The 21,999-nt window shown below is 38.7% G+C and overlaps 3 protein-coding genes across 5 annotated transcripts in view; 1 reads left to right on the top strand and 2 right to left on the bottom strand.

Moving 5' to 3' along the window:
- The first annotated feature begins 1,811 nt into the window (after nt 1-1,811).
- tbc1d10c (TBC1 domain family, member 10C) lies at nt 1,812-11,834 on the top strand. Of its 3 annotated transcripts, none has more exons than XM_083560578.1 (10): nt 1,812-1,928; nt 2,156-2,271; nt 4,150-4,246; nt 4,332-4,439; nt 5,778-5,884; nt 6,181-6,295; nt 7,286-7,351; nt 7,436-7,625; nt 7,704-7,864; nt 8,176-11,834. In XM_083560578.1, exons 2-10 carry the CDS (start codon nt 2,159-2,161, stop codon nt 11,032-11,034), a joined length of 3,816 nt encoding a protein of 1,271 aa, XP_083416704.1. In that variant the 5' UTR covers nt 1,812-1,928; nt 2,156-2,158; the 3' UTR covers nt 11,035-11,834. The 3 variants fall into 3 exon arrangements, with proteins under 3 accessions (XP_083416704.1, XP_083416702.1, XP_083416703.1); XM_083560576.1 differs by having other exon boundaries at nt 4,147-4,246; XM_083560577.1 differs by lacking the exon at nt 1,812-1,928 and adding an exon at nt 1,959-2,063 and having other exon boundaries at nt 4,147-4,246.
- An 871-nt stretch (nt 11,835-12,705) lies between these two features.
- Nucleotides 12,706-21,522, bottom strand: rad9a (RAD9 checkpoint clamp component A). Its single transcript, XM_083560653.1, has 11 exons — nt 21,278-21,522; nt 20,091-20,161; nt 19,757-19,879; nt 18,558-18,672; nt 17,788-17,887; nt 17,602-17,708; nt 16,260-16,366; nt 14,819-14,883; nt 13,611-13,718; nt 13,308-13,512; nt 12,706-13,222 (listed from the first exon to the last, which is right to left on the bottom strand). Exons 1-11 carry the CDS (start codon nt 21,315-21,317, stop codon nt 13,106-13,108), a joined length of 1,158 nt encoding a protein of 385 aa, XP_083416779.1. The 5' UTR covers nt 21,318-21,522; the 3' UTR covers nt 12,706-13,105.
- Nucleotides 21,523-21,688: 166 nt separating this feature from the next.
- pmf1 (polyamine modulated factor 1) overlaps nt 21,689-21,999 on the bottom strand; it is a 122,914-nt gene continuing 122,603 nt past the window's right edge. The window contains exon 6 of the mRNA XM_083560673.1: nt 21,689-21,699. The gene's annotated coding sequence lies outside the window, so the exon portion shown is untranslated. The remainder of the gene's footprint in view (nt 21,700-21,999) is intronic.

Below are 21,999 nucleotides of genomic sequence, written 5' to 3'. Positions count from 1 at the left end.
CAAAGACATATTACATTTTTTTTTTTTACCTTGACGAAGTTTATGTATGAAAACCACACAATTTGCCACTTTTCTCCAGCTTACTAAACATGTACTATAACAATAGTGTCCACTCCACCAGTAGAGACAAATAAGAGACAAATTGGAGACAAAGTAGATTATCTGAAGGAATGTAATTATTTGTATGATTTATTGCAGTAGTGCTTTAAATGACGACAGGAACTCACTTTATTGGTGTTCCACAACACTATATGCAACTGTAATACATTTTTATTTATTTATTTATAACCAAATTCCTTTCGTATGTGCTTGTATTGAAACATAATCATCTGATAACACACCACTTCTATGTTAACGATTACTATAATGTTCACTCACTTGTGTTTTATTCCTAAACACACACACACACACACACACACACACACACACACACACACACACACACACACACACACACCCACACACACACACCATATCTATGACAATTAAATTCTATAAATAATTTCTCTCTTACACTATTGATTTGTTGTTGGTATTCTAGGCGACATTATTTAATGTCGCCTAGAATACTTCATACTTTTTAAAATCTTTTTTAGGCTCCATCCGACCCACCCATGGGGCCATGTCATTCCCCTCCACTCCTTGTATAACACTTTATGTTGTAGTTGCTGACTATATACCGTATTTGATCATCTTTAACAAATAATGAATGGGTTTTGCTGGATCTGGAGTGTAGGTTAGAAAAACTGGGCAAAAGGTTGAAACTCACCCCAAATAGCACAATAGTTCATCAGAGAGCAGCATATGACTTTACAGAGCACTTATTCACATGTAGGAGGAATGTAGTATAGCCAATCCACCTACTGGCATGTTTCTTTTGGTGGGGGGAAGGAAACTCATACAGACATAAGCAGGAAAGTGCAACTCCACACAGACCTGGTTGACCTGATTTGAGATGAGGTAGCCTTTAATAAAAAAGTTTAACATCTGGAATCAAACAACTACCTTTGTACGACCAGAAGTCTCTGAGGAGCTACAGGCACACCTTGAAGTTGACCTTATTCTAACCTAACAGACACTAACCGAGCTCAGGATCGAACCAATAATCCTTGCATTGCTACCTGATGTACTACGATGCTATCGAGGCTTTATAAATAATGAAGAAACACCACAGCACACAACACTTAAGATAGTGTAAATGGCTCTGTTTTGCTTAATAATGTACTGTGATTTGATAATTATTAAATTACAGTATACTACCCCATACTGATCACCATTCTTTAAGACTCCTGGGTAGGGTAGGCCATGTCTCGACCTTTGATATTCTTTGATCAGAATGTCTATTTATGTATTCTATTTCGTATAACTACTGTGTTGTTTTGTGACTAAAGCTGATCATGAGAAATACACGAGAACTCAAATGCACATGTACTGCAATGTGCCTGTAAAATGGCAATAAACGAACTTGAAAAACATCAATTAAAACCAACATAACACAAAACTAACTGCATGCAGTGAACATGTGTAACAACATTTAGTGCAAACTACAGAACACAATCAGACAATAAATACAGTGACAGTGTACTAATGACCAGTACAGTAAATGTGTGTTAGAGCAAATAAATTGTCCATATAAAAATAAAAACTGTACAAATAAACAAACAGGTGAGCATCCGATCGTAGACATGCACCAGTTTTAGACTGGTTACCTTCTGTCATCTTTTAATCACAGATTGTTTGTGAACTTTCCTCCATTATGTGCAGCACAAGTTCATACACACACACACACACACACACACACACACACACACACACACACACACACACACACACACTCAACCACTACAGCGGAAGTCGTTTTTTTTTTTTTTTAGTTCTATCTTCCCTCCTATAGCAGCACAATTGCACCTTATAGCAGTACATCCAAGGTAAGTAACGTTATGCTTTTCTTTTCTCACTTTTCATTTTCGTCTTCCATTTTCCTATAATTAAGGCATATACCTCACGACAAACAAGCACACACTCTACAACAGGGGAAATGATGCAGAGGATGTGAGGTTTAGGTGTGTCGAAACTCAGCTCTGCCATCACTGTGAAGAAAATCATTAATATCCGCATAAGTTTTGCTCGTGAGTTAAAAGTCTCTTTCTTTCAGGTGATGTCTCTCTGTTCAGACCAGAAAGAAGATGGAGAGAGCACCTCCGGCTCCTCAGAAGCCAAAACAGACCGCTATGGATTCCTGCTTGTTAATGGAGACACGAATAATGACAGGTACCAAGCGCGCGCACACACACACACACACACACACACACACACACACACACACACACACACGAAGTGGAGAAACTGAGTGGTCAGCGTAGTGAGTGTGTTCAATAAAGTACGTTTGTAAAAATCATTCTCAACTGTCACCTTCCATTACTTTCGCTGTTGCTCTCAACATCCTGCCACATTACCATGGTGATATTGGCCCTGTCAGTATGTGGTTTCCTGTTGTGTGTGTGTGAGTATGTTTATTATGACAGTTGTGCTCTGTGCTGTGAGAATCTCAGGAACTTACATTTAAATGCTACCTGTTGCCTTGTTGTGGACAAAAGCAACAGATCCTTTCGTTTTCATTTTTAAGAAAATTTACTGATATCCTTTGTACAACCAAAACTGAATGCAGTATACCTTCCACCATTTTGACCCACGTTTGATTGCGTTGCGTACTTTTCATCTTGGGATTTGGGTATACAGAACAAACAGCTGAAATATCACAGCATTCAAGTCATTAGTTATCTTTATTAGAAAGACTTAGGCATACCCATTGACGTGCACTTGTTCCTTTATGTGCACGTGCCACATTTGTGTATTCCTGTGTGACTTGAAACAAGCAGCACGTTTGCTTTAAGCTTAGAATAACTAATTTGTAAATTCACTTAGAAGTTTGAAGAAAATCACAGAACCCAGAGGAAACCCAGAAGGATACAGAGAGCAGGATTGATTCAGAGAACCTGGAGTTGTAGAGGAGCAATGCTACAGTAAATGCTGTAAAAATACTACAGAGTTGAGGAAAATAGAACCAAACAGCAGGAGACCTGAAAATTCATGTCACATTAAATGTTCAGCTGAGTTTGGTGGTAAAGGATTGCAAACCAGTGCAGTATGTGTATGTAAATATACTGTATATGTGGTAGTATCAAGGTTTGAGATTAGCTCTGTTTACAATCAAGATCTATACTTTATATTTCAAGATTTGTGTCCTGAAATTCTTCTTTTTGAAGTGCTGAATCTCCGCAATGGTGTCAAAATGACAAACTTTGAGCTGGATCTTCATCTTGGGAAGAGGGTGAAATCCTCAGGAGCCAAATCTGCCGAGGAGGGTGGGTGTTCAAGGGTGGGCTCCGACGATCGTCATGCACAAGTTGCCTTATGTTTTTGACATTTTCGTGGGTTGGGCTTCTTGAAGGTCTTCCAAATCTCTCGTCGTATTTCAGTGATGTTTTTCTGCAGCATCACCGTAAACTTGCCAAACCTTGTCAAACGTGTCTATGGCAGATTTGCCTACTTTCATGCAAAATTCGGTGATCCCTGTGACTGTGCGTTCAGCCTTGTGCTGCCATCTGTTGGCGTGTTACAAAATTAGCCTTAAAATGTTATTTTTTTTATACCCTCTCATATTTGTAAAACATATTGGTGAATTATTTATATAGACATCTATACGGTTTAAACACATTTTCATTTGAGATTTTTATCTCTAAAATTGGTGTGTGCTTTTTTAATTACAGACAAAAAAAATATTGCCATGTCACTGGCAACAATGTCATTGTTTTATTTAATTTGTGAGTTGTCAGTATTGCTATAGATTTCTCAAAGTATTTCTAATGTCATTATTATGATAAGTTTGGTATAGATTTGTAATAGTGTCAGTGTTTTCACCGATATCTTGTTATCAGCATGGATTTTTTTTGTAACAGAAACAGCGGTAACATCCTTGTGTATTGTCTATTTTAATAGATAATCCTAATACCACAAATATTTTTTGCCAGACCATATACAGGCAAAATGAATTTCCTTTTAGTAATACTGAATACTAAGTAATACTTTTCTTTACACATACTTGAACCTTTCACTCTTGCTTACATGTTGTACTTGTGTCCCCAGCAGTGATGATCCCTGTCCTGAGTTGGTGAGACACCGTGAAATGAAATGGATAAGCCTTATGAGCCAATGGGATCAGGTACTAGAGAAAAAGCACAGTAAGGTATGTTCATGAGGAGAGAATACAAAAATGTATCACCATCACCATCATCATCATCATCATCATCACCATCCTCTTTTGACTACAGATTAAAGCTCAGTGTCAGAAGGGCATCCCAGCATCTGTCAGGATCAAATGCTGGCCCCTGCTTTGTGGAGCGAAACAGAGGAAAGAGAATAATGAAAATCTCTACAAAGTGAGTGAATATGTTAAGTACAAAAAAGAACAAAAGAAAAGAATCACTGGCTCTCTGTACATTATTCCAGATGTTTAGTTATCGATATTCTTGAAAATTAAAATTTTTTATAATGACATATAATTATAATATAATAATAATAATATATTATATAATGGCTTGGACCAGGGGGCCCCAAACCTTTTCTGTTAAAAATGACAGAGAATTAGAGTGAATACCAGTATTATTGTGGAGATTTTAGCATTATTTTAGATTAGATTATTATTTTGGTTGGTTATTATTATTATATTGTTGGTGGGTGAATCTAACAAATAATTAGGCTTTGTTAATAACTAGAGAACGTATAGCAGATTTTATCGAAACCGATAACCAATTATCAACCTATATTTTTTAATGGAGACTGGATAAAAAAAAACAAAAAAAACACTCCATGTAAAATATAACTGAACTTTATTACAAAAAAACAACAACACTGAATCATGAAATTGTTCTTAATGAGATAAATATTAATATATTAATAAATATATTTATATAAATAATACATTATAATAATAAATATAGCACACTTCGTGCAGCGCACAGTCTCACGTGTAAAAACAAACAAACAGCAAGCGGTGTCAGTGATTTGCCTCTAAAGGCAACTCTTGAAATGTCTGCGGACAGGAAGAAGAATCGGTATGGATTTTTGCCAATAGCTGATACTTGCAGAAATCAACTATCTCGACCTCTATTAATAACTAATGTCGGGCTGCAGTTTGGAGACCCCCGGCCTGGACTTACTTTTCACTGCTAACCAGTCCATCTCAACTTGCCATGAACACATTCATTTACACCTATGGGACATTTCAATTCTCTGATCGACCTAACATTGAATATTGTAGGCCTCAGGAGTCTGGAGAAACTGAATAAAACTCATATGAGCTGGGATTATGATATGATATATGATTACTTGGTCAGGATGAGTTGGAATTATTGCCAAGCTTCACTGTTTAGTGGATCTCTTTGGGAGAACCTTGAATTCTTTTATTTAAATTTCTTAAATTTCTAGAAAGTAACCAATTTGTAGTTAGTCATCCAAAAATATTCTGTATGTCACATGTGGTAACAAAACATTTGCTTCCACTTTTGTCATTTAACTAAATTGAATTGCTTAAATTTATTTACCAGGTTTGGGTTAGCATACAGGTATGGGCTAGCATACAAACAATGGAAATGGTTTTAGATCAGACAACAGCAACTAGCCAGTAAAAAATAACCGCCATCAGTTGACAAACTTAGAAAAAAAAACTGGGTAGTTCTTTTTTGTGTTTCATCCATCTATTTATTTCTCGTTGTAAGACTCTGGAGTCATCACCGGGTCAGCAAAGCTGGATTGATGTCATTAAGAGAGACACAGACCGGCAGTTTCCGTTTCATGAGATGTTTCAATCTGAAGACAGCTTTGGGTAAAAGCATTCTTATTATATGTCTATCAAAAATATTGATTCTGTACCACTACTAAATTCCAGAAAACTACACCTTATTATATATGTTTAAAATGTGCAAAACAAGATAGACTGTTCAGAATTCTTGGACCCAGTTTCCTGATATCATATATTTCAGTTTGAGTGATTCACTTACATCAATTTAACATACTCTGGTCTAAGAGCCTGGGCTTTGACCTCTTTGGATTTATTCAGCATGGGTTCCCATAAAGCTAATATACATTTCTGTTTTTTTGTTTTTGCTTTCATGTGAGAAGTCAGCAGGGCTTGTTGCAGGTTCTGAAAGCGTACACCGAGTTTCGGCCTGATGAAGGGTACTGCCAGGCGCAGGGTCCGGTGGCTGCAGTGCTACTAATGAACATGCCTATGGAGGTACATACCAGCAGGACCTACAACCTAGCTTTAAGTAATTGTGTACATACATATTGGTGGCAAATTATTGCAGATGATGGTTTAGATAAAACTATCGTTATGGATTTTTGCCGATATCAGCATATCAATCATTCTGTGCCAATTAATCAGCAAAACCGATTAATCAGTCGACCTCTAATAAGGTGCACTGAAGCAGCATTAGTTAGTTCTTAGGGGCCAAAACCTTAGGGGTCTTCTAATTTGTCATCTGAGGATATTTATGTATGTCATTTTAATTAAATGCTAATACAACTTCTAAACTGTGAATTCCATGCCGGTTTTTAGTTGAGGATAAAAAGCACTTGATATGGTTTTCACATTCATAAAACATCTATGGGACATTTTCCTAAATTTCTTTAGGAAAGGTTTAGAGGTCAGTAGTGGCTTTTTTAATACCGATATCTAGGTTTGATCGTATGTGTTGATAACCGATCATCTGAGTTTCTAAAATGGATACTGGATAAAAAAAAAAAAAACAACCTTGCTAAACTTAACACGTAAAATAGTACTGAACTTTATTAGAGAAATAAAAAATGGTACCGAATCATAAAAATTTGCTAAAGGAAACAAATATGAATATAGTAATTAATAAATATAATGATAGAATTAATTAATTATAAATAACAAATATAATATAGTGCTCTCCATGCAGCGCACCATCTCACGTGTAAAAACAAACGGCACATGGTGTCAGTGATTCGCCTCTAGAGTAATGACAGCGGACAGCGGACCGGCAGCTGGAAAAACTATCAGTATGGATTTTTGCAGATATCCGATTGTCCTGGCCAGGCGTCGTAGGAGTCACCTACTGAGGTGCACTGAAGCAGTTATAGTTACTCCTGATGTAGGGCCAAAACCTTAGACTTTCGCTACTTTGTCACCTGAGGATATTTATGTATATCAATTTAATTAACCGCTAATACACCTTCTAAACTGTGTATTCAATGACAGGAAGCGTTCTGGTGTTTGGTACAGATCAGCGAACTCTACCTCCCTGGCTACTACAGCCCCCTACTGGTATGGCAGAACTACAAACAGGCACAACACACATGGGGAGAAAAAGTCAGTCTTTATTGTCCACTGCCCTTTCTGTCTCCACAGGAAGGAGTTCTGTTCGACGCTGCAATTCTCTTCAGCGTGCTAAAGAGGACGTGTCCAGCTGCATATAAACACATGCAGAGACAGGGGGTGGAGCCTCTTATGTTTGCCACCGATTGGCTGATGTGCCTGTATAGCCGCCACCTGCCCTTCAACACTTTACTCAGAGTTTGGGACCTCTTCTTCTGCAATGGTGAGAGATGATTTGACTATACATATTATATACTTTACAAATCGATTGATGTGTGTGACTGATCTGTGTGTGTTGCAGGTGTACGTGTGCTGTTTCAGGTGGCTGTGGTTTTAGTGCGACGCTGTTTGGGGGAGGCTCGACAACGGAAAGAGTGTGAGGGCCAGATGGAGACGCTGGAGAGACTGCGGTCAGTTAGGGGGTGTGTTCAAAATGAACACGCTGACACCTTCATTCAAGAGGTTAGTAACTGGAGTGGGGTATTGGCTCAATCGACTTACCATGCCTACAGATGCATGCTTTTTCTAAATAGGAGGGAGAAAAAAATAACACACATAATGATAACCACAATCTTGTTGCCAGATTTCAGGAAAACCAATCTCAACCTGGTGCGCACCTATTTCAGATTTTATATATATAACTCAAGATTACTCGCAATTTAAGTCTAACATCTTAACCACTGAGCTTCCACTTCCCATGTTGCATGTTTTACACTTAGCCAAAAGGGAATTTCAAGAAATGATTACTAATAATAAAATTCTCATTTTCTCAGGTGTGTTCGGTACCCCTGTCCTTGGCAGAGCTTCAGCGTCAGACGGAAAAGCAGTTAGAGAAATGGCGAAAAGAGCGTCCAGGCTCGACATTTGACCCTCGCAGTCGATGCCATGGATACCACATGATATGGGAGAAAGGAAAAGAAAAAGAGAAGGAGAACATAAAGAAGGAGAGACTGGGCGTGAACCTGAGTGTTTCTGTGATGCGTTCGCACTCGTCTCTCTCCCCGGCGATCCTTCGTAAAAAATGGAGGAAGAGAGGGAGTAAAGTAGAGACTGAAGACTGGGAAGGGCGAGGGTTCTCAAAACAGGACAGTGACGATGAAGAGAAGAGGAGGGCGAGCGTGTGCGGTGTAGCCGGAGAGCTGCGGGCGAGGACGGACAAGACGCCGCAGGAGTTTAGTACACACTTACAGAAAAAATTTATCGTAGACCCAAACACACAGCGTGTAGCAGCTACGGAAACACAGTCGGGTCCTGAGTTGTTAGATCATAGTGACGTTGTGTTTGAGGAGGAGGAAAATGACTCAACTGACACAGAAACAAGGACATCTTCCAGTTTGAAGGAAGATAATTTACAACCAGGTCAACAGGAAATAGAAGACATTAAGACACAACAAGTTGAAGAAAAGCAAGTACAGACTCCCAGAGAGGACCAGGATGCAGACATTTTAAAGCCAGACCAACCAGAGGAAGAGGAGGATGCGATCAACAAACTTGAAGAGGTTACACAGGAGAAAAAAAATCAACAAGAAGAGCAAATTGACAACAAACATGAAGAGGAGGTACAACCTAATACGAGTACACATGAACAGGATGTGAATACTGCTCAACAGGAAGCAGAAGTTGAGGTAGATGATGACACACAGAAACAGAAAATCCACATCGGGACTTGCGAACAGGAGCAGGAAATTAAAATAAACAGTAAACATGAACAGGAAATGCAAGTGGTTAGTATAAAACAGGAAGAGGAAATAGGGACAAATAGCAAAGAACAAGAGGATGACATTCATCTGGGCAGCACTGAAGATGAAGCAATATGTAAGAACAATGAAAAGGACCAGGAAATAAAAGCACAGAGTAGTGAACAGAAAGTGGAAATACAGGAACAAGAGGAAATAAAGACAAGCAGTATAGAACAGGAAGTGGAAATACTGCAGGAAAATGACAGCAAGGCGAATTATGGCAAAAAGGAAGTGGAGATTCTTGTAGTAAATGACATCAAGGTGAACAGCAGTGAACAGGAAGTGGAAATTCTTGAAGAAAATGACATCAAGGCGAACAGCAGTGAACAGGAAGTGGACGTTTTTGAAAAAAATGACATCAAGGCGAACAGCATCGAACAGGAAGTGAAAATTCTTGAAGAAACTGACATTAAGACGAACAGCATCGACCAGGAAGTGAAAATTCTTGAAGAAAATGACATCAAGGTGAACAGCAGTGAACAGGAAGTGGAAAAACTTGAAGAAAATGACATCAAGGTGAACATCATCGATCAGGAAGCGGACATTTTTGAAGAAAATCACATCAAGGCGAACAGCATCGAACAGGAAGTGAAAATTCTTGAAGAAAATGACATCAAGGTGAACAGCAGTGAACAGGAAGTGGAAAAATTTGAAGAAAATGACATCAAGGTGAACAGCATCGAACAGGAAGAGGAAACACAGTGTGAAGGCAAACAAGCAAATAGTGATAATGAAGAAGAGAATAATAAAGCACGTCTCATAAATGAAGCAGATGTGCCTCAAAATGAGCAGCAGCAACAAGAAGAAAAAATTTATGTTGAACAAAATTTGGAAAAGGAAGAGGAAATGCATTCCGACGTACAAACTCTAGAAGATCAGGAGGATGCAGAGGAACAAGCCGCCTCTCTTGAAGAGGAAGATCATGGGATAGGTGAAAGTGAAATCGATACAGATGAAAGAGAGCATTCGGAAAAGATACAGAAAGAGAAACAGATTAGTGATGAACGAGGGGAAAACACAGAAGGAAAAAGAAGTAGCAATAATCCCACAGTAGATCAAGAGGAGACTGAAAAAGCAGAATCTATACCTTGTGTTCAATCAGAGACACTGATGGAGCATTCTGAAGTATCAGAGATGCCAAAGGAACCCGACCCAACACAAGAAGAAAGAATGAAGGTTAATGAAGCCTCCACACCTAAGCATGGAGAACATGACATGACGAGTGGATCGAGTAATCCTGAGCCTCCACGTCCAGACAAGGAAGAGGACGTGGAAAAAGGGACAAATAATACAACTGTGGCAAACCCAATAAAAAATTCTCCCCCTGGCTCAAACCCTCAGCTCCGCCTTCGGAGATCCTCCAGCTCGCACACCTCCTATCCTACAATTCTCTCCGAGGACACTTTCAGGGACCCACACCAATGCATCAAACAAGAGTCATGCCCACAAACGGCCAAAGCAGAAGAACCAGATGTCACCAAACAAACACAAACCCAAAGCCCCAAACCCAAGGATCCACGGCAAAAGTCAGACAAACCCAAACGCAGGGGTCTGTTTCACCGACTTAGGGCTGAAGCGCCTTCTAAATCCACCATCCCCAAAATCGTGATCCAGGATTTTAGCGAAGGGGAGGAGAAGCTGAGTTCAAAAGAGAGGAGGCGGCGGAGAAGGATGCAGGAGAGGAAAGAAAAGGAGGAGGAGAAGGAGAGGAAGAAGCTCGAGAAAGAGCTGGAGAAGGAAAAAGGAAGGGAGAGGAAAAAGCCCCAGACTAGAGGCAAGAGTTTTCAGGTGCTCAGCAAAAAGCATGAAGATAATGATGACGTTGTCTCGGGGAGGAGTGGCTCTCAGGGGGTCGGACCGAAAAGGAAAACTTACTCTGAGAGTTACTTTTGACTGGAGGGCAAGCTGTTGTTCCTCAGCATTGTTTTTTTTTGGGATTGTAGTATAGTATTATAGAAAGAAAGCTAAAGCCATCGACCAAAACTGAAACATTTACCAGAGCAACTTGCAATGATCTGATTTACACAACTGAGCAGTTGAGGGGTAAGAGCCCTGCTTAAGGGCCCAAAAATGACAGCTCGGTGGTGCTTGGATCTGAACTCACGACCTTCTGATCAACATCTTAACCACTGGGCTGCCACTTCCCCTGAAACAAATAGACCTTTTCAACATGTCTAGTTGAGGTCTTCGATGGACCTATAAATCACAGCATTTGATAATAATAATGATGCAATAGTTTCACACTGCTTTCTAGGGAAATGCTTGTTCCTCTTTTCAAAGCAACTGGTAACAGCTGGTGTATATACATTTGATCACTGAGGCAATTTAGCTGTTTAAATGCTTTACTGCGTTTAATGGAAAAAAAAAAATGCTCTTATAGAAAACTAGTCGACATCGTGGATTATTTTTCTCCACAACCACGTCCCATTTTCTCTCGTACACCTCTATGAGTAAAATGTAAGCAATTTTTAATAGCTAGCACTTCATGCTTATGTTTACCTTAAATGTATAAACAGTCGTTTCATCACCAGCCTTGTTTTTCTCCAATATATATTGCGCTGTCATGTCATGTTGTCGAGCAGAAATAAGTCCTTCCTCCTGAACACTTTTTCCCCAATGAGAAAAAAACCTATCAAATCACTGACATTGGAGACTCCTTCCATTAATATTCAATAAACATCTCCTTAAAGGGACAGTGTCCATTTATTATCTGCTTTTGAATATGTCTAGTGAATTTTTACTAGAACTTGAAATAAGATCTGGAGAGAATTCTGGTTATGATCACGGGTAAGAAGTCTGTGAGAAAGAAGTCTGTTTTTTTTTTTTTTTTTTTTTTTTTTTTAAACATATCTATACTTTACTAAAGTATTTCCCTTCGGGGAGACTTTAACTTTAACTTCGCTACATTTCAAAGCCACCAATCAGGGTAGAGTCCACACACTGTGTAGAATTTGTTTTGATTGCTACTTGGTGGTATCTATTTACCACAAACAGACACTTCAGCATCAGTTCAACAACTAGCAGAACATTTTGAGAGGAATAAATGATGGAAGAAACTCCTGACTCGAACTCACCACAACACCTGGTCTTATTTATGTGATTATTATTTTTTTTTAAGTAGTTGAAAAAAAGGGTTTGGGCTCATGATAATTTTAATAGATATCAATAGATGTGGTTCTTCCCCAAACTGTAACATTTTATCTCTGGATGTGGTAGAATATTTTTCCTTCACTTGAACTAGGAGATCCAAATCTGTTCTGAATTGCATTGCATCATAATGCATTTAATTGTGTTGAATCAAATGGAAATCGGATTACGCTGCATCGTAAAGGGGTGAATTGCTTTAACGTATCAAATCGTTGGCTATGCATCGAGATACGAATCGCATCGGCCTCAGTTATGGAGAACTTGAACATCCCTAGTATGCAGTACTGCTATAACGTACCAAAAGGAAAGCTTTTATATAAAGCAATGACTAGAATTAGAGACAGAAATATATTCAGAGTTGCTGTTAGAGAAAATTTTCTCTCTGATCATATTACAAATCCAGAAGCAGCATAATGATTTTATTAAAAGCGTCTTTTATTTGAATTTCCCTCACGTACGAATGTTGTGATTACCTAAGTAAAAATCCAGTGATGCCCTACTGGTCATAAGGTTTGGTTTACAATATAAAATCTAGTGCAGACAATATGTTTTAAGTGGCCTTCAAGGTTAGAAATGAAATTTGAGAAGATCTAGAAAGTATGTCAGAGATGACGTTCTTGACTCACACCTTGACCTTTAATTCCACTGCATTAAAATTAGTGAAAAAAACAGCTTGACCCTCAGAAGTCCAGTACAATGATTTGGGTGCAATGCATCTTGTTTGTCTTCACCACTGATTAAAAAAAAAAAAATGTGTCGTTCCGCAGTTCCTTGGTGTTAATTGTTCATTCGCCCTCCCTCTTTCTCTGCTGTGAGTTCATTCTGAAAGTCTCTCATCCTCACTATCGCTGGCGAGCACTTCCTGGCTCTGTATTGTCTGGTTGCTCGGCTGAGAAGAAGCCGGCAGCACTGAGCCGAAGAAAAGCGAACAGAACTGAGAATGAAAGAGTGAAAACAGGATGAAAAACTGAAAAATCAGATATGCACAATTAAAAAAAAAAAAGAAAAAGTTTTTCCACCTTTTTATTGGGCGGTCTTTTCTCTGAATCCTCCTCCACCTCTTCGTCTTCCTCTTCGCTAATAAGTCGGCTTTTGCGATTGGTGGAGGAAGTCTGAGGTGGAGGTTCGTAGGACGGCCCGGCGAGGTCACTGGTTTCCATGGCGATAAGATACGAGTCAATGTCATCGCACATAAAGTCATCGGGTGGGAGTTCAGTTTGGGGACTAGGAGACAGTAAAGGAAAGAGAATGAACGATGGAGTAACGAATGAATACAAATGTATGTTTATGACTTGTAAATTTTACCAACGGTTTCTCCTTACCCGCCGGCTTTGTTGTTGTTGTGGTTGCGCTGATGTGCCTCTTCAGAGAGTGTAGCGAGTACAAAGTTCGCCTCTAAGACGCTGTCGGTTACGTTCAGGACAACGGGGCTAATAAACACACACACACACACACACACACACACACACACACACACACACACACGCACACGCACACGCACACACAGATCAGCCGGGAACATTATGACCACCTGCCTAATGTTGTGTTGGTCTCCGTTTTGCTGCCAAAGCAGTTTTAAACCATTGAGCATTAACTTCTTCAGCAGTTTGAGCTACAGGACCTCGTCTGTTGGATCGGACCACACGGACCAGCCTTCGCTCCTCACGTGCATCAATGAGCCTCGGCCGCCCACGACCCTTCCTTCTAGGAGCACTTTTGATAGACACTGAGCACTGCAGACCAGGAACATCCCACAAGAGCTGCAGTTTTGGAGATGCTCTGACCCAGACGTCTAGACATCACAAAATACGCTCACCCATTTTTCCTGCTTTTAACACGTCAACTTTGAGAACAAAATGTTCACTTGCTGCCTGAAATATCCCACCCACTAACAGGTGCCATGATAAAGAGATAATCTGTATTATTCACATTAAAGATCAAACTGTAAAAATGTTATGTCTGATCGGTGTAAATACACTATTTGAACAAAAGTATTCGGACACCCGACTTTTACAGCCATATGTGGTGCTTCACTAAACTGTTACCACGAACTTGGAAGCACAAAGTTGTATCTCTGGATGTGGTATTATTTTCTTTTGACTTGATCTAGGAGACTCAAATTTGTTCCAGCATGACAATACACCTGTGCACAAAGCAAGCTCCATGAAAATACATAGGGTGGAGTGGAAGATCTTTTGCTGTAGAGCTCTGACCTCAACCTTCAACACTATTAGGATGAATTAGAACACAGATAGAACCTCAACCTACATCAAACTATCCGAATATACCAACACCCTTGTGGCTGAATGAGCACAAATCCCCACAAGCACACTCCAAAATCTAGTGAAACATCTAGAAGAGGTTATCATCACAGCAAATACGGAGCAAATGGGAAATAAATGTTGAATGGGAGGTTCAAAAATCATGTATGAATCTTATGGTCCGGTGTCCACAAACTTTTGTCCATATAAAGTATAACTGCAAGCAATTTTTATGATGCAACAGAAAAATCTGTAGTTAATGTATTTACCTGCCGGGCTCATCAAAGTACATGGAGACGGGAAGACCTGCTGTCTCAGCAAAGACCAACAAACCCTGTGAGCCACAGAGGAAATTCAATTCATTTAACGTACAGCATTCTAAAGTGAATTTCCACTAACATTTTTCAATTAAAAGAAAATGTGCTCACTATAAAAGGGGAGGAGGTTTTTAAAAAAAAAAAAAAAAAAAAAAAAAACACTTCTGCCAATGCTTCAGATGCAGGTTTTTTCGATGCATCCACAAATTCAGACTGCACTGATTCTGCATTATAATAAGTTGAGTTACATTTTTAAAATACACAAAAATGAAACAGACATTTATTAAATTAACAATTACAGTGGAACCTCGATACTCGCGACCTTGACGCTCGTGACCTTGATAGTTCACTGAAAAATCGTATAGTTCGTGAGAAGCCGCGAGTGGTTCAAAAGTTCGTAACGTTTCATTAAGAAACGTTTAAAAACAGAGGTTGTACTAATAAATGACATAAAAATGTTTGAAAGACTATTTTATTATTGTATTATTCATTTAAAGTAGTAAATAAAACATTTATGACAAGTAATGCACACTTTATGTTGTGTTTACACTACAGTACAATTCCCCTTGAAAAAGAAACCAAAAGGAGAGTTAAAACCTCCCGATTTTTGTTACTCGTGAGGGGTCACAGCACGTAACCCCCACGAGTATTGAGGTTGCACTATATTTCTAGGAATGTGTTTTCCGGGATGTACCTCTCGATAACTGAGGCTGATGCGATTCGCATCTCGATGCATAGCCAAGGATATGATACAGTAAAAATACAAATGAAGCAGATCCGATCCGATTCACCAACTTTACAATGCAGTGCGAGCCGATTTCGTTTTGCTTCAACACAATGTGATTCAATGCAATACGAGCTGAGAGAACGCTTGAGAAACAGTCTAGCAAAGAGAAATCAATCTACATATAAAATATTGGTCACTTTCAGAATATAAATATAAAAATAAAAATATAAATAAATCTGTTTTTACCGATGCAAATATGTTAAAAACTATGTATTGTGATACAAATAACAGCTTTTATCTGTTGCACACTTTAGTAAATCAATGCATCACTTTGTTAGCTTTTATGCTGATGCACTGATGCAAATCACTGAATCTTACCATCCCTAATGTATACTAGTAATACGGTATGCACCCTATCCTGATGGGCGTAGTCTCTTTCCGGGGGATTCCACCGCATCTACCAGGGATAAACTCACTAAATGCTTTGATATGGAGGAAAAACGATGGAAAACATTTGGCTTTACAAAAACCCGAAGAAATAACCAATGCTGAGTCGATGCTAATCTGGTGGCTTTAAATGTCCCTACAATTCCGCAATTATTGTCACTTCCGGATATAAACAGAAATTGTTGGTGTGTGTGTGTGTGTGTGTGTGTGTGTGTTTACCCTGAGCTCTTTAAGGCAGAAGGTGATGGTAGTCTGAGTTCCAATAGCGAAGTGATCGAACTCTTCTGAGCTCAAACACAGCTCGGTCATCATGGCCTTGGATGAGTCTGAATAGAGAAAGAGAAAGAAAAAAAGTTAAATTTAAAATATGTATATAAAAAAATCAATTTGACTAATAAAGCATTCTATTAGAATTTTTCACAATGAAAATCAAATTTGGAGGCATAATAATTTAAGTCAGTGCTAATATGCTGGACTTCCGATCGGAGGGTCATGAATTAAAATCACAGCACCACCAAGCCGCCACTGTTGGTCAGCTTGGGCCCTTGAGCAAGGCCCTTAACCCTCAACTGCCTGTTGTACTGTAGCTTACTGCGGCTGAGTGTCTCATCACAGTACTGTGCTTGAAGTCTTATGTAGATAACCGTGGGTTTTACATCTTCGCATGCGCAGGACACATGAGCCCTTAATAATGCGTGTAGTACCGCCTGGCTAGCATCCATTTTTCTAACTGTAAAATTAGTTTGACTTGAACGCCCCTCATATAAATAAGTGTAACAAAAAAAACAGATGTGTAAGAAATAAATAAAAACATACATCGTAAACAAGAAAGGCACAGCTTAGAGCAGAGATGCGAAAACCGGGGACCCAAAGTTGCAAAGTAATGGAGTGTGTGTTAGAGAAGTGAAGAAAAGAGTGCAGGCAGGATGGAGCGGGTGGAGAAGAGTGGAAGGAGTGATTTGTGATAGAAGGGTATCTTCAAGTTTCTAAGACGGTGGTAGTTGGAGCTAGAGGTGGCAGAGCTGAAGATGAGGAGATTTTCATTGGGAGTGATGAGGATGGAAATGATTAGAAATGAGTTTATTAGAGGGGCAGGGGCAAGGTGAGAGAGAAGCGATTGAGAAGGTTTGGACATGTGCAGAGGAGGGACATGGGGTATATTTTGGTAGAAAAATGCTGAGGATGGAGCCGCCAGGTAGGAGGAAAATAGGAAGGCCAAAAGGAGGTTTATGGATGTGGTGAGAGAAGACATGCAGGTGGTTGGTTTAAAAAAGGCAGATGTAGAGTACAGAGTGGTATGAAAAAGAATGATCTGGTGTGGTGATCCCCAAAGGGAGCAGCCGAAAGAAAAAAAAGGTTTGGGCACCTCTAACTTAGAGACTTGCACACTAAGTACTGAAAACTGAAAATTGAAGCTGCCTCTAAAATATGCAGGTTGTAAGACCAAAAAGACCACGATTACCTCTGCACCAACATCTGGTGCAGTAAAGAGGGAACAGGGCATCGCTGTGAGGACATTAAACAGAACAGAAAATAACAAGGAAACCCGAAACATCAGCACCTGCATCATCTTCCACGTGGTTCCTCAGCCAAACTCGATCGCTGCTCACTGACACGCTCACTTCCTCCAGAGAGGGCGGGAAATGCAGAACTGTATCCACCCACAACCTGTCGCACAGACAACAGAGGACACGATGTAGAAGAAACTGAGGTTAAGGAAAAGAGAAAGGGAGGGAGAAAGGAGGACCTGGGTTGGGCTCGGAGCACGTTGGGGCAGTTGTCCTTGTCAAACACTGCTTGCAAGTTCTCACAGTCCTGGAAGGACAGATTGTGTGTCTTTAAAAGCCCTGGAACGAACACACACACACACACACACACACACACACACACACACACACACACACACACACACACACACTATCATAAGTAGGGTAATTAATATCTTTCCTCCATTACGATTTTTTTGCTTTCTTCTCCATCTCCATCTGTTTTCTTTCCCTTTTTTTTCCACAGTCTCTGATACTTTACCGTCTTCGTTACTATTTCCGTAGTTCTATAAACTATTCTCCTACATTTTTCCTTAATTCCTTTCTCTTTGTCATCTTTATTTTCTTTCTACGCTTTTCTATCACTTTCTTGTCTTGCTCATACCCCTTTTCTTCATCTTCTGAATTTCCTGTCAGTTCACTCGTTCGCTATCTTAGATCTCTCTCTTTTTCTTCCCCTTTCACCCTCACTTTCCCCCCCTCTGCTTTTCCTTTTCTATACCTTTCTTTCTTTCCTTGCCATTTAATTTTTTTCACCCTTTGTTGCTGTTCTTTAATAAAGTTAATCAAATTAATAAAGTTCCTCTTGAAACCTGAGGTGCAGTGTTTCTGAATACAGCATGTTCCAAAGAGATTTACATTCTATGTTTCACAATAATTTGCCCACAATAAATTTTTTTATCACGTAGCAGTTAAACCCATGAACATTGAGTGAAAGCTTGAACATGACAGTGATTGAGCTTGTTTTTACCATGTTTGCAGTGCAGCGTGATTCTCAGGCGACATTTCTCAGTGTTCATCTCGATGCGGCACTTCTCCACGGAGCGCTCGAGGGACGAGAGAGATCTAAACACCGTCTGTACGCTCTGAAAGTTGAGGCCAGAGATCTTTAGTAATTCACATTCACACAAATGTTTGGGCATCCAATAAACAATGCAAGAGACAGTTTATGTTTATAAAAATGTATGTTTTACTCATATGATGTGTGCATTTTATAATAAATGTTGACATTTAAACTTTAATCTTTTCCAGTTATTAATAGAGGTCGAGGCACCGATAGTTAAATAGTGCAACTATTGTTTATCGGCTATCAGCAAAAATCCATATTGATAGTTTATCTGCTTCCTGTCGGCTGTCATTACAACAGTGGCCTCTAGAGGCAAATCACTGACACTACATGCTGCTTGTTTTTACACTTGAGACTGCGCACTGCACGAAGAGCGCTATATTATTTTTTATTCACAATTTATTCATTATATAATTATATTTAATAATGAATATATTCATATTTATTTCCTTTAGCACATTTTTCTGATTCAGTTCATTTTTTTTGTTTTATTTTCCTAAAAAAGTTCAGTGCTTGCTTGTTTTTAATCCAGTATCTATTTTAAAAACTGTCGGCTGATTAATCGATTACCGGCAGGTGTGATCCAACCTAGCTCTCAGTATCGGTAAAATCCATTATCAGTCGACCTCTAGTTATTAACATAGTCTAATTATTTGTTAGATTCACCCACCCACCCACCATATGCCTAAGTATGTAAATGTTTTGATTTCAATAGCAATGACTATGAGGAAAAACGTCATATGATTGTATTAATGCTCTTTTAATAGTGGATTTATCGCTTGAAAAGTGATGCTCATTTGTCTGTACGGTGAAGAACAAAATAAGAAACTAATCTAGTATTAGGAGGCATAATAAATACATTTAAAATCCTAAAACAATCTCCACAATAATAATGGTAGTCTCTCCAGCACATTAATTTTTTTTTTATAGACCGACCCGGCCCTCATTAAAGAAAGAAAAATTGTGTGTTTGGGAAGTACCCTGATGTAAAAAAGAAAAAAAAAAGAAAAAAAAAAATGAAAACCTGCAAAATATGAAGATATCACATATCATGGATTTGAGAAAAATACATGAAGGTGACCCATGGAAGAACTTCGTGTTACCTTGATGGGCATTTTGCAGCGAAAGGTGTGGTCCGGAGGAGCCTGATACCTCTGGAAGAAGAGCGGAGACATCAGGAAGCAGGCGAATGCAGATCGGGAGGAGTTTACCGCACGCAGGGTTAGCTGCACAAAATCATCACATGACACACATAAAACTAAGCACACAAACATGAATATTAAAAGAAAAACTAAACCGTTATTCTTAATGCATAACACATTGAACCCCTTAATTGAAAAATGTAACTAATACAATTAAATCAATTAAAAATAAATTTCGAGTATATTGAACACTGTATGTAATACTCCACATAACCATACAGGTGTAAACACTAACCCCATCCTCAGTGGGCTCCAGGTAAAGCTCTTCTCCAATCCTTGAAAGGGAGTGTATCGCTTTGGCCAACACTGTAAGAAAAATTTACATGCAATAACACATTAAAAAAATTACGTGAAACTATACAATCAAATCCCAGCAAGCACGTGTTGGCATTTGGTTCCCTTTTGGTTAGTTTTGGTTCGAATGAAGTCTGCCCTTTTTTCCGGATGCAGATGTACAGGCAGCAAGATTAAATAAACATTGGCAAGAAAATTAAGAAACATTGTTAACTGTTTTGTAAATCAAAAATTAAAAATAAAAATTGCTGATTGTGTATTCTGCAATGCCAAAAGTTTGACCACAAATAATAATTATGCAGATTTTGAAGCTCTTTATAGCTTGTGTGTGTAATACTATAATATGTTGTATTTATTATTAGTATCATCATCATGTCTATCAAGTGTATAAAATAACTGTCCTGTTTTAATATTGCATACTGGTTAAAGGGAAATCGACCTGATTTGTACCGTTACCACGTGGTTCAGAAAATATAATAGTTCGAAAAACCTATATGAACCATATAGTGACAGGTTTGTCTCTGTTTCAGAGAATGTTCTCCTAACATTAGAAGAACGTTCAGGTAACCATCCAGGGTTACTTCAAGATCCCAAAATTTCATATAGTTTAACTTTTTCTAAACTACTGTAAAGCAGAAAAGAAAGAACTAAACATCAGTAATCTTATCATAAGTATTAATGTAACTTCCTATATAAGAACATCACTGTCCTGTTTTATTATTACATACTGGTTTAATGCCAACCAAATTAGTGACAGCTTTGCACAGGAATAGTACAGAGAATGTTCTGGTAACCATCCAGGGTTCTTTAATGGTTCCTAAGAGTGACAAATGGTTCAATGGCAACCAAAAATGGTTTGTACCATATAGTGCAAGGTTTGTCTCTGGTTAAGAGACTGTTCTTCTAACGTTAAAAGAACGTTCTGTTAACCATTCAGGGTTCATTCAAGGTTCCCATGCGTTTCATATGGTTTAAAAGTTATAGAACCTTCAGAAAGATTTTCTCTGATCTACAGTAAAGTGCAAAAGGAAGTTCGGAGCAGCAGTAATTGTCAGATTGATACTACAGGCGACATAATAAGAAGTATTACGCATTTTAAAAGACGCAGTTATTCACAGATCCGTTCACCTTTGACGTTTCCTCCGGTTGCAACACAGTCCATCCTCATTCACTTTGCACAGAATTTAATCCTGAAAAACGAATATACTAACCAAACGCCCAGACATTATTACAGTTTTTTAGTTTTTTTTTTTTTTTTACCAAACACTTCAAATAAGTTGGCTAAATAAAAGCACGACACTTCTGATCTGTTTACTACCCATCACTTCGCCATGTCGCGCGCTAAGATCAAACAATCATATCGTGCCACGTCATAAAAACGCGCCCGGGGTTTCTGTCGCGGAAGCTCAAATGGCTCCCTATTAGACACACTGGACTACATTTAGAAGTTGAAATCCAGTCCCCCATCCAACGTGTAGAGCAATTTATTTTGCACTAAGGAGATGTTTAAATTCAGACATATGTGGGACAACCTAGAAACGTGAATGTTGTCCCATGTTTTTACCAATTTGATTATTTTTATATTTTTGTATTGACTTTATTCATGATTAATATTTTATATTCCAAACATACACAGAGAATTATGAATGTATGGAAAGCATTGGAAAAAAGTGTTGACAAACCAGGCTCTTGATTCTAAAAGACATTTCCTAACTTTGTTATTACATCACATCACAGAACCGGATCATACATCAGATTTGACTAGACAGTGCTCTTGTGTTACATTACAACTTACAAGGGATCAAAAGTTAAAGCAATTTTTAGGTACTTTTTTTATAACCCAAGATAAT

This window comes from Silurus aristotelis (assembly GCF_946808225.1).
Source record: "Silurus aristotelis genome assembly, chromosome: 14".
Lineage (NCBI taxonomy): Eukaryota > Metazoa > Chordata > Actinopteri > Siluriformes > Siluridae > Silurus > Silurus aristotelis.
This window is presented reverse-complemented; position numbering and strand designations above follow the sequence as displayed.

Coding starts and splice junctions, on each gene's coding strand:
- rad9a (XM_083560653.1), bottom strand. CDS start 21,317: ATGAGGATGGACTGTGTTGCAACCGGAGGAAACGTCAAAG. Junction 19,880..20,090: donor TGGAGCCCACTGAGGATGGG/GTTAGTGTTTAC, acceptor GATTTTGTGCAG/CTAACCCTGCGTGCGGTAAA. Junction 13,719..14,818: donor TACTTTGATGAGCCCGGCAG/GTAAATACATTA, acceptor TGTGTTTATTAG/CCCCGTTGTCCTGAACGTAA.
- tbc1d10c (XM_083560576.1), top strand. CDS start 2,159: ATGTCTCTCTGTTCAGACCAGAAAGAAGATGGAGAGAGCACCTCCGGC. Junction 5,885..6,180: donor CAATCTGAAGACAGCTTTGG/GTAAAAGCATTC, acceptor TCATGTGAGAAG/TCAGCAGGGCTTGTTGCAGG. Junction 7,626..7,703: donor GGACCTCTTCTTCTGCAATG/GTGAGAGATGAT, acceptor TGTGTGTTGCAG/GTGTACGTGTGCTGTTTCAG.